The 12,567-nt window shown below is 48.7% G+C and overlaps 1 protein-coding gene across 1 annotated transcript in view; it reads left to right on the top strand.

The window, feature by feature from the left end:
- The first annotated feature begins 5,674 nt into the window (after positions 1–5,674).
- The window catches only part of UPB1 (beta-ureidopropionase 1), a 28,852-nt gene continuing 21,959 nt past the window's right edge, over positions 5,675–12,567 (top strand). The window contains exons 1-2 of the mRNA XM_032876037.1: positions 5,675–5,837; positions 12,019–12,190. Coding sequence (XP_032731928.1) covers positions 5,734–5,837; positions 12,019–12,190 — 276 coding nt within the window. The 5' untranslated portion in view covers positions 5,675–5,733. The remainder of the gene's footprint in view (positions 5,838–12,018; positions 12,191–12,567) is intronic.

The raw sequence follows: 12,567 nt of genomic DNA, 5'->3' as shown, positions 1-12,567 counted from the left end.
GAACCCCAAGTCCTTGGATTTCTAGCCCAGTGCAGCTCCCACAGTACCCATGGCAATCTAAGTGTGGACCAGTCCTGGCTTTAAGGCACTAATGTGCAAGGATTTCTCCTGCAGGTGTTAAGGCTCATGTGCTCTACTTGCCCTTGCCATCCATATAAAAAAGGGGGGGTGGAGGGTCTCAGTGAAAACAGCTGTTACAACATTTAATAAATATCAAACTCTAGCAACAGTAAAATCATAGAATTCATGAGAATTAGTCCAATACCTTTGAATTAAGAGATTAGGAAGGGGTATCAAGTAATTTACCTAAAGCTATAATTACCTAATAGCAAAACCATGACTAGAACTTGTTTATTTACCCAATTCAGTGTTTTTTTCTGTTATACTATACTGTTTCTCAAAATACAAGTAGGCATCTATCTGTTACCTATATCTACAACTTTCTGAAAATGGGGTCTGAAACATTATCTATAATGCAAGAACGTTATGGCCAAGGATCCCACCACACTCTCAATCCAAGGAAATATGAACCAGGAGGCTAATTAGAGAGAGATGAACCATGACATATTGAACAGCAACTTTCCCAATAGACAGAGCTGTGCTATATGAAGTAGTCCCCAAGAATGGGCTCCTTCCCCCAACCAACATCTATTGTTCAGAGTCACTCAAGGATTTGGACTACTTGTATCCTCTATGATCAGGGTGCAATGAAGACAGCTGAGTGTTACTGAAAGGAGAGGAACAAGAATCTGCTGCAGCCAATTGTGGTCTTTTTAAAAAGCAGGCTAAATAAGCAGCTATTGAGTTAATATACATAAAAAGAATTCATCAAGTGACTACAAACATTTATAAGTACTGACATGGTGTTCGATTTGGTTCAACAATCATTTATTGAGCTCCAGTTATATGCAAATTTCTGTAGATTCAAAGACATGTCATACCTCTATCCTCAAGAAACTTCACAGATTGAGTATTATGGCAACACAGAAGTGGGAATTTACATAAGCCTGAGGAGCCAGGAAAGGCTTTATTGAAGAGACACTTGAATTTAAGGTTTGGATAAGAACTATCTAAGTAAAGAAGGAACTCAGTAAAGACACGGGTGTGAAATGGTATCTAATGTTTGTACAACCAGAAGCAGTTGGACAATTCTAGAGCCCAAAGCAGGGCAGGGAAGAGTGATAGCATAAAATGAGCTCCAATCAGAGGGCCTTATTCCGTACACTGTTGGACTTCAGACTAAACTAATGGACTGTCATTGAAGAACAGATCAACCTGGGAACCAAGGCCAAGGGGGAATTTGAAATTGGGAGGCAGAAAGACTAATTATGAGTTGGTTGAAGTAATTTAAGAAATGATGAGAGCCTGTACAAGGAATGTACAATAGGAATGCATCAGACAAGCCATATTCCAGAAAAAAAATTGAGGCTGTTCAGTGATGTTATCTGAGGGGTGGGGCTTCCTGATCTAAATATCTCTTTTAGGGCCTCTCCTATGCCTGACACTTACAGTATCAGAGGTTCCTTCTGCAGGGTTTGAAGAGGACCTTACTAGACTGGAGTCGATCAGTGCATTTTTAGTGTCGGTCAACTAACATTAAGGTGTATTATACAAGTTTAATGAGTAAAGAAGGCCTTGAAGGGAAGAACATGCCTCATCATGAGGAGAAGCAAGCAACACAGGGATAAAGCGAAACAAAAGTTAAAACATTCAGGCCACTAAAAGGCAAAGAAACTTCACCATTGGCAGACAAAAAAGTCACCATTTTATCTGGTTGGTTCTTCTCGGCTACAAAATCCATTCTCAGTCAGGCTGAGTATACCATTCCAAAACTCTTCCATATACATAAGAGTAATAATAAGGATGATGATAAAATGAGCCCTAGCAAATAAAGAAATGTGACTTCTGAGCTAAGAAACATCATAAAGACAGCAATTGGACTTTTATAAAGTTCCTTAGAAATCAGGTCACCTCAGATCTTTCCCCTGTGACTTATCAGTGAAATACTGGCTCCTCTATTTTCATTTCCAATAAGTGTTATGTTTAACTTGGAAATCTGACAAGTACCAAGAACCCTGCCCCATAGTTCACGGTATTACTGGGAGGATGAAACAGGACAAAAAGAGGCAAAAGCTTATGTGCATTGTAAAGTGCTAAATGATGGTAATAAACAGCCCTCTTGCTCGAAGGAGAAAAAAGTACAGGTGGGATCTCCGTGTCATAGCCCTTTCAAGGACTACTCAGCAATGATTATCATAAAATTTTAGTTCTTCAAATGTGATGAGCAGAGCCCATAGTACTTTAAACACTTTCCTTAAGAATCAAGATTAACACACACTGTGAATTTAAAAAATAACACCTAAGAACAGACACTAGTACATTTCTAACAAATGAACTCTTTCTATAAAATCAGTTTCTATAATGAAACTCTTCTGTCACAAATAAGCATGTTAACAGAGGAATTTATATATGACTAGATTATTTGAATCATATTTTGTTAGAATTAGGAAAGGCTTAGTTTATCTCTATTAACGGTCTTTCCAGCCTCTTCCCCTCACCAGTCTTTCTTAAAACAGGAAAGCTGAGATAAAGGTTGAACCCAGACTAAACTAGATTTCCTGACTCGGTCTAAAGCTCTCTTTTCTATAATTTTTTATAAAATATTTCAAATGTAAAGAAAAGCCTAACAACAAATACCCAGATTTTTTAAATGTTAACATCATATGCTTCAAATCTTTTTTGACAGGAAATGGCACTTTAATGTTTTGTATCTATTTAAAAAAAGAATTAAAACATTATATATCAGCAAATGATGCCCACTCCTCTACCTCATTCTCCAGAAATAACCACTATATTAAGGTTGTGGTATATTCTATTCTTCCTGTTCATGTTTGCATACACTCAAATGATTATATATCCATAAACCACACCATGTTGCCACAAAACGAGATGGTCTTCAAAACAAGGAGGAGTCCCTTATTCTAGCACACTTGCATGCAATTCAAACCTTTGGGGCTTGGCTGGGTATTACAAAAAGAAACTAGGGCAGAGCTTAAAGTCTTTTTTAATGATTACCATAGAAGGATCTAGTGGCGTCTTAATATTTAGAGTGAAAAATAAATTAGGTAAATATAAAAATTTAAATACAACTTTTTTTTTAATCCTTCTCACATTAGCACTGCATATTTGTGAAACCCTGGTTTGTAATGGCCTAGTGTGAATGACCTGTCACTGAACAATAGGGAAAGATAGATTAAGCAATTTATCTAGTAATAATAGTTTCTACTTCTGCTTCAAGGTCCAGCTCAAATGTCACCACCTTAATGAATCTGTCCTTGATCCCATCAGAATTAATTCCTTCAACAGTCATTTACTGAGTGCCAGAGCCCTGTAGATACAGAAGCAGATCAGACCCAGTTCCTGCCCAGGGCTCAGAAATAATTACACAACAGCTTTTGATAAATGCTCTAACAGAGGTATCCATAAAGGGTTAGTGAAATCTACACTTTTCCTGGAGCAATTGGAGAAGACATTACAGAGGAGGTGATATTTGAGCTGCATCTTGCAGGATGAGTTAGGAGCTCACGAAACAGATGAAGGTCATTCCAGGTAGGGAGACATTGAATGAGAGGGCACAAAGGATGGTAAGTTATCAGTTTTAGAAAAACAACTAAGGATAGACATCAGAGGTACAGGGGTTAGAAGACTAACAACAATTCAAGCAAAAGATGATGTGATTGTAGGCATGAGGTGGGAGGGGGAAGGATTTTAACAAAATTTAGGAGATAAATTTAGCAGAATTTGATGCTTCCTTGGAGGGAAAGAACATGGAAGAGTTGGGGATGACTCTCAAAGGCTTGGCAAAATGAGTGGGCAGTGAGACCATTAGCTAAAGTAGGAAATACCATACAGGAGATAAGAGGCCTGGGGATGGGGGGGGTCAAGTTTCCTTTGAGGCACTTTGAGTTAGCGATGAGACCTCTTTCTTGGGCCTCAATTTCCTTTTCTAGGCCAGAAATCACCTCTTTCTCAGAATTCCATAGCATAATGTATACCTTTTCCACAGATTTAAATCTGCTGTATCTGTAAGTATTTACAAGTTTGTCCCTACCTTAAACCATGAAGAAAAAGTATTAGGTTTTGTTCTAAGTGTATTGTCCTTATCTCAGAGCCTTACATACAAAAAGCCTCAGCCAAAGTTTGCATTCCTGAAAAGGGAGCTCCATCAGATAACTACAAACTGTTAACATTTATCAAAACAATGGCCAAAACTCGTTGAGTTACTGACTTATATAAACTATCTGAACCATTTGGTCTGCAGCACCTACTTTTAGACCGTTTCGTGCTTATCTTACTTTAAGTAGGCTCTACGCCCAGCGGGGAGCCCGACATGGGCTTGAACTGAAGAGCCTAAGATCAAGACCTGAGGTGAAGTCTGATGCTCAACCAACTAAGCCATGGGGACACTTCCCCCTTCCCTCCATCTTATCTTACTTTTAAACAACCCTGCAGGGTAGCCGTATTCCTATTTTACATATAAAGCAACAGAAGGTCAGAGCGTCTGAGTAACTTTCCTGGAGTCACGAGGTTTGCAAGTTGCTTAACCAGGACTTGGGCCGACTGGTTTCTTCACCAGAGTTAAGCTGTTCCTTTCCGATTCCCAGTTGGGCTGAAAAGTGGATCTTTGTCTCCTCAGGGGGCAGCACTCTCTGGATCCGCGGGAACTGCGAGAGGGGCCTTGCCCCATCATCTCCGCGGGTCTAAAGCGCCCCCCCCCCCCCCGCCCAGGAAAGTGCCCATGCGGGCACACCCACTGCAGACTGCAGAGCCGAGAGGCGGGCCCAATGGTCCGGAGTGTGAGCCCCGAGCCGGGGCCCCAGCGTTTTGTCGTATTCACTCCACGCAAGCGCATGGGATCCCTTGACCCTTTGCTCAAGCTATGCCAGAGCTGGCCAGGCTCGGACCCCGAAGCCCGGGGTGGCCGCGTGCGGCCAGGGTCTCCCAGCCTGGCCCCGGGCGGGGTGGGGCGGCCCTAAGTGCTCACAAATACGGAGCACTGGAAAACAGTGGTGCAGTTACTGCTCTTGGGACACTGAAGCTCGTCCCGTACCTTCCTCCGCAGTCCCGTGCGGTGGGCCGGCCCGGCTGGCAGCCCCGGTTCCGCCGACCGGAGACCGAGGTCTGGGCGAGGAGAAGCCCTGCCCACTGGCGGCGGCGGCGGGAACCGGCCCCGCGAGGGTCCGACCCGCCGGGCCAGGCATTTACCTCAGACCGCGCCGCTGCCCACCCCCGGAGGCCGCGCTCAGGGGCTCCCTCGCCGCCTCTCCGGGTTCTCGGTCCCGCCACACACCTCCGGCCAGGAACCGGACGGCGAGGGCGAGTGAGAGGCAACAGAACGCTTCTGGGGACCCGCAAAGGCCGCAGGCGGCAAGCAGCGGCAGCTCAGGCGTGCGGCAGAGGCGCGAGGGCTCGGGGCGGTCCCGCCGGTGGAAGGGGCGTGCCCTAGCGCGTGCGCAAAGAGGCGCGAAGGGCAAGGGGCGGTGCCACCCGCGAGGCAGGGGAAGGCGCGAGGAGGGGGCGTGCCTCACGTGAGCCCTCCGGAGGCGGAAGGTGAGGGGAGAGAGGAGAGAGCGTGCGTAGACCTGGTTGTCAGCTCCTCCTCTTTCTGGGGGCAAAGGGTAGGCAGTACTGGTCTGGACCTTAGCGCGTCGTCCGTGCTTGCAGACTCCAGCCATGGCGGGTCCTGAGTGGGAGTCTCTGGAGAACAGTTTGGAGAAGCACCTGCCTCCTGCAGACTTGCGGGAGGTGAAACGCGTTCTCTATGGCAAGGAAACCAGGTCTGGGGCCCAGAGGTTGGGGTGGGGAGACCTTGGGGCCAGGGAGTGTGGGTCTGGGGAACCAGGGAGAGTGCTTCAGGATCTGAAGGGTTCTGACGGGGCGATGGAGATCTGAGTTGTTGAGCAGAAGCCTTAGGAGATCTAGATGTGATGGCTCTGGGCCTCGGGGGTTGCATAACCCCCAAGTGACCTTTACAAGCCAGTTCTCCCCTTGTTGCCCAGAACTCGGAAGGGAAAAGAATCTGGAAGGGAAAGTACAGGTTTTTACTCTCTGTCGTTTTCTCTGTGGCCACCCAGCTCTCTACCTACTTCCAGGGACCAGCTTCTTCCCCAGATGCAGGCCTATGCTTTGGGTGTCTGTCTGGGTCAGTGCCTCAGCCAGAGCACCTAGCAGGTCACCTGACTGTCCAGGCCCAGCCCCTACTTCCTGCAGTGGCTAGGCCTCTGGCAGATCCTTGGAGGTAGAGGCTGGCTGAATCTGGTTGAGTAGGAACCTTACCCACTGGCAAGCCATAGGAATTAGTTACCACACTCAGTGCAAATGTTTTTCTGCTCCCAGCCAGTCGTGTGCATCACTAGGACTAGGTTAGTGCACTGCTGGAACTGGGTATACAAAGCTGGAAGACACTTTCACTCTTGTTTCTCTTCAGTCCATTTTTCTCCAAGCAACCCGAAGATGTAAATCATATCTTGTTGCTCCTGTGCTTAAAATTCTGTGAAGGAGGGGCACCTGGGTGGCAGAGTTGGTTAAGCATCTGCCTTTGGCTCTGGTGGTGATCCTGGGGTGCTGGGTTCCAGCCCCAGAGTTGTCAGGCTTCCTGCCCAAAAGGGAGCCTGCTTTTCCCTCTCCCTCTGGCCCTCCCCAGTCATCCCTTGTGCATGCATGCGCTCTCTCTCTCAAATAATGGATAGAATCTTTAAAACAAAACAAAACAAAAACTCCTCTGTGAAGGAGTCCCATGGCTCTTAGAGTGAAATCCAAACTCTGACCCCATGCAGCTCCTGAGATCATCTCCTTCCACTGCTTTGCTCACTGGTGGGATCCCCCATTTCCCCCCACCCAAGCCAGACTGTGCACTTCCTGACCTTGTGGCAATGACCTTGAGGCAGGAACCTGATCAACCTGAAACTCAAGGGTGTTGATTGGAACAGTGGTTCCCAGCCACTGGCTGCACTGGAGTTACTGCAGGGAGGCCTGATCTCAGACCTAAGAGAACATAAAGTGAACTTGACCATCCGCTAGTGAGCAGAGCTAGTGGATGGTAAAGGCAGAACAACTGCCTTTGGGGGTAGGAGTGGTAGAGAACTCTGTCGAAAAGGGCTCTTCATACCCAAAGAGGGATACCTGGGAGTGGATGTCCTTTAAGTTTTCTCCAGTGAAATCATGCTGACCTACTGCTTTCCACCATACCTGTCAAGAGGGAATCCTCTTAGAGTTAAAGCAAGAGGGTCTTAGGATGGGATAGTTTTGTTTGTGTGTTTTAAGGATGAGGTGGACATGTTCTTCTGGGAACAGATGGAGAGAGTTTGTGGTGTCAGGGGTAAAGCACAGAGTCTTAGGAAAAGAGAAATAAGTTTCCCATATAGGTGACTGGCTGGGGCACATTCTAGAGACTGGGATAAGGACTGTCTTGCAAAAGGGACCTTATGTGAGCATTTGGATTTCTCCAGAGTGGGTAGGAATTATAATGCGTAGTAAAATGAGAGCCAACACCCATTGGCTGGTGGTGACTGGGCCCCATCAAAGGGCTTGGCTTACCATAACTGTTCAAAAAAGGTTCTATTCCACTCAGTGCTGAGGCCTTTCAGGCTTTACTTCTAGGGTATTAGCCAGTGTGCTTGCTCAGTGCCTGCAACTGGGTGGGATTTGGCTATGCACAGGATTGTGAACTGAAGAGGGAAAATTGTTAGTCATTTAAAAACTCTTTTCTCACTTAAACTCCTGCTCACTTCTTATACCCTGACTGCCATGGCCACCTCTGTGAAGGAAGGGCTGTTGGAGCCCGAGTCCTCAGCCCCTCTTCGGGGCTCCTGACTGCCTTCCACACAAGGCCAACCTTCTCTCCCGATTACTTGCTGTGCCAAACACAAAGAGACGCTTAGTAAATGTTTAAGTGTATGAGCTAAATGGGCTTTTGCCTGGGCCAGGCAGCTGAAATCCTCAAAATACATGGACTCTCAATTTTAAGACAGCCAGAACCAAGAAGCATTTATTCATTTAACATTTATTGTATGTTTATTTTTGTCCTGGACACTAGGAGTACAAGGATGAGTAAACCACAGTTTCCCTAGAGGGGCTTTCTGCCTTTTCATGGTTGTCGTACATGGTGAGAGAAGGATGCAAGGCGGGCTGGAGAGAGTGTACGTGAACAGAGGTGGGGGTGGGTCAGGAAGGCTTCCCAGGGGCGCCATGCTGAGACTGTATCCTGAAGGAGATGGAGAAGTTGGTTTGGAGACAGGAAGGGCTCAGGTACTCCGGATCAAGGCCCAGACACCAGGGAGCATCTCATTCAGGGATTACAGGTGTAGATTGCTGTGGGGGGAGGGTAGGGGGAGGCAAAGTAGCTGTCGTAGGCCCAGGGGTCCTGTACACCATGCTAAAGCAGCGGGACCTGTCCTAATGGTGGTGGGAGTCTTTAAAGAATTTGAAAAGAGCAGGTGAAAGATGAGGAGGTCTAAAGTAACAGAGTTACTTTAGGGGGAGAATCCTTCCTTGCCTTTTCTAGTTTCTGGTGGCTTCTGACATCCCTTAACTTGTGACAGCATCACCCCAATCTCTGCTTGTGTCTTCACATGGCCTTCTCTTCCCCCTGACTGTCCTCTGGGCATCTCTTACAAGAATACTGGTCACTGGATTTAGGGCTTGCCTGTATAATCCAGGATGATGTTATCTTGACGTCTTTAATTATATCTGCAAATGTCCTTTTTCCAAATTAGGTCTCATTCACAGGTTTTGCATATAGGATGTGGGTGTCTCGTCAGGGGCCACAGTTCAACCCACTACAGGGACTGTGCAGAGGTGGTCCTCACTGGGGGAGGCTGGTACTGGGATTGTCCTCATTCCAGGAGGAAGAGTGGGTGCGGAGTGGGAAAGGCCTGGGAAGGGAATCGGGAGAACCTGCTGTTAAAAAAAATCCCAGGAAGTGAAGACTTTGCATGGTACTCCAAGAGGTGAGGAAGTAGGGATCAGGGATCTAGGGCAAGTATTAAAGACACCAAGCAGGATAGGGACAGAGTGTCAGGTGGTATAGGGAGGTCTAGAAGGCTGAAGACAGGAGTATGAGGCTCTCCCTTTGCTAAAGCCAACCAGAAGGCTGGTGGAAATTCAGAGTGGGGAGTGGGCCCCAGGGAACAGGCGGCCGAGGGAGGTGTGGGAGGTGAGGGCTTTGGGGAAGCTCCCTACTAAGGGGAGGTGAGGAGTGCAAGTGAAGTAGCAAGAGGACCTGTGTCCTTTTTTTTTTCCCCCCTCTGTTATTTATTTATGTAATGGGAAAGATTCAGATAGCTTTTTTTTTTTTCTATTTTGAGAGAGACAAAGAGCACATGAGCAGGGGGAGGGGCAGAGGGAGAGGGAGAAGTAGACTCCCCAAGGGCACAGAGACCTAGGAGGCAGGGCTCGATCCCATGACGCTGAGATCATTACCTGAGCGGAAGTCAGGAGTTTAGCCAACTGAGCCACCCACATGACTCTAAAGCAGCTTTAATGGTGGATGTGGTAGGTCTGGAGGAGACAGGGAGGAATGTCTGAGCATATTGTTAATAAGAAAGGCAAGTAGTAGAGCAGAATATACAGGACACCAATCTAGTTTACACACGTAGAGGAAAATATCAGAAAAATACCTACATTGTCAAGAGGGGTTGTCTCTGAGATTTGGGACTGGACCTGAGGGACGGGATGGGGAAGGGGACCCAGTTTTCATTTGACATCCTTTCCACTGTTTGTTTTTTTTTCCTCCCACAAACATGTGTTTCTTTAGTAGCAAAGCTCTAGTTTAATTATTTAAAACATTGATGGTAAAGAGCTATTAGAGAGGAAAGATGAAGTTGTAGAAGCTAGAGGTCGCAGAGGAGGCAGGAGTTGGGCTCCCTCAGGCGAGGCCTGCCTTGACCCTGGTGGGGGAGATGGGTACCAGGGGAAGGACCCAGGAGGGTATGTTGCAGCCAGAGCAGGAAGTGGTGGGCTTTCCTCCTCAACATTAGAGGTGAGGCCATGAGGGGCCTTAATATCAGGATAAGGGGCAGAAGGGCAGAAGGCCAATACAGGGATCAAGGGAGGGTTTCGGGCAGCATGGAGCCCTTCTGAGGTTATGGTTCATCTTTTGGTCTCTGCCTCACCCCCCAGCGGGGCCATACTGGTCTATGTCCACCACATCCCTATGCCAAGCCTTTGGTGGGCACAACACTTGTTCATGGAATGGGGCTCGAGGGTCTGTTGGGTTCTCCAAGACTAAATGGGCCAGGACATGGTGACAGACTACTTGGATAACAGGAAGGTGGAGGTGACTAAACACCCTGTGGGTAGCTCGCTCTGTGTGACGTGGAGTGGCCTGGACTGTGCCACCTGAAGCCTAGGAGGATGAGTGTCCTCAGGGAGCTGGGTGGGGGAGGGATGGAGGCAGCACTCAGCATAGTGACAAGGCAGAGAAGCTGCATATCTCAGAATAATGGGGCTTATGATGGTGGAAAGATGGGGAGAGCCAACAGCTATGGGTATTGGATAAGAAAAGACGGCCAGAGGCTGAGGGACCTCTGTCATCCAGGTGACGGCTACGGGTTGGCTTGCAAGGATGAGACAAGATCTCTTCCATCTGTTCTCTTCCTGGGATGAGACCAAGATGGAGGACAGGCTTGCCAAGATGTCTCTGAAAGGATGGTCCTGCTCCCCCAGCCCAAGGGCCCAAGGGGAGATGGACACACAGAGCCCTTCTCCTTTTTCTCCTGTCCTCCATGGTGACTTGTCCTGGGACTGAGGTCTGTGGCAGGGGAGCCCTCTGCTTGAAGGCAGGACTGTGTCTGAGGCAGTCAAGGCAAGGGGAGGTGCGGTGTGGGCACTGCTGCTATTTCTAACCTGATGAAGTGAACGGAACCCTGACTATTTGAAAAGCAAGCTGATTGTCAGGGGCGGAACCCAACTTGGAGCTGTCAGGGCCGTCACATGGAAACCGCCTGGCAGGGGGTGGCGACAGGGGGCTTGGGCTGACAGGGCTGTGATTTTGAAAGAAACGTCTTTAAGAAATTGATTTAAAGTAGGAGAGAAATATTATTATTAGATAATGGCTGTCAGGTTATTTTTTGATGTGTTCCCCGAGTATTTCATAACCATCTTGCCCCTAGATGGTAAGGCCTTCCTGGCCAGAGGCCATGTCCCGTGCACCTGCGGGTTTCGCCTGAGCGCTGGGCATCCAACCAGCATCAGGAGGTGTTTGCCATTTGGCCAGTGGTCACTTAGGCAGAACGTTTTATAAATAATCCATTTGCCTTTGTCAATAAACCATAAACCAGGATGAGTGCCTGCGTCTTTGGTCTGGATACCTGGGTCCCACCAGGCCCCCACCCCCCAGTATGGGGCATGGGACTGCCCCTGGTGGGAGCAGCCGCAGGATGGGGGGTGGGGCTCACTGGAGACCTGTAACCCTTAGCAGCGAAGGGTCACAGGAACCCAACCCCACCATGCAATCAGTCCTGGCTCCTCCACCCAGCCATCTCCTAAGCTCAGTTCTCAGCAACGGCTCTGCCTTACCACAGCCTGTCCCACCCGCCAGGCTCAGGGAGCCCTCTGATTCTAGTCCACACACATTTTTGGAAATCCATTGCCCCTCTTCTGTTAAAGTCTCTGCTGAGACTTTAATCTCCACCCTGAGGTCAACAGCTCCGGAACATCAAGCTCTTGACCCATCACCCTGCAGCCCCCGCCTCCCTGTTCCCCAGCTTTGCCAGGCCTGACTGCAGTGCCTCCCTGGTGAAGTCCACACTCACACTAGTGTCCCTTCTCCACCAGGCAGAGCCCTCCCCCTCCCGGCCCCTGCTGCAGCTTCCCACGAGTGGACCCTGGCACTGGGTTGCTCTGTGCACCTCCTTTCCAGATTGCCCCCCAGAGGTGATGGGGGTGTGGGGCATGGAGGGGAGGTTTCAATTCAGCAGACCTCATGCAAATTGTTTCCCACCTTTCCTGCCCATTTAGGAAGCTCGATCTGCCCAGCAGGGCTTTGGAAGCCGCCTCTGAAGGGGACTTTGAGCTGCAGGGATATGCCTTTGAGGCCGCGGAGGAGCAGCTGAGGCCTCCTCGGACTGTGCGTGTGGGACTCATTCAGAACAGAACTCCCCTGCCTGCAGACGCCCCCGTGGCAAGACAGGTGCAGCCTCTTTTGACCATAAATACATAAACGGGGCTGTTGGCCTGCTGTGTGTTTTGAATACGTCCACAGTCCCTGGGTGGCCACTCACTACGGATCTGGAGGCACCACGAGTCGTCACCTAGATGCTTCTGCCCTGGCTAACCCCCCTTCCCTGTAGCCCACATCTCTGGCTCCTCTTGCTCGAGCCTCTCACTCCTCACTGCTGTTTCCACCTTCCCCTCCATGTACCCTCCTGTGATGCATCTGAAGTTCCGTTCATCCACTGGGAGGGCGCCCTTCGTCTGGCTCATGTTCTCTCTGGAACTTTGCCTCTTAGTCTTTTGCCAGAAGGGTACCTGCCAGCGCATACCGGTCAGGACCCATCTGTCCTTCCG

Source organism: Lontra canadensis, unplaced genomic scaffold (assembly GCF_010015895.1).
Source record: "Lontra canadensis isolate GAN:19392208 unplaced genomic scaffold, GSC_riverotter_1.0 scaffold57, whole genome shotgun sequence".
NCBI classification, from domain to species: Eukaryota; Metazoa; Chordata; class Mammalia; order Carnivora; family Mustelidae; genus Lontra; species Lontra canadensis.
The sequence above is the reverse complement of the archived record's forward strand: the minus strand, read 5'-3'. Positions and strand labels throughout refer to the sequence as shown.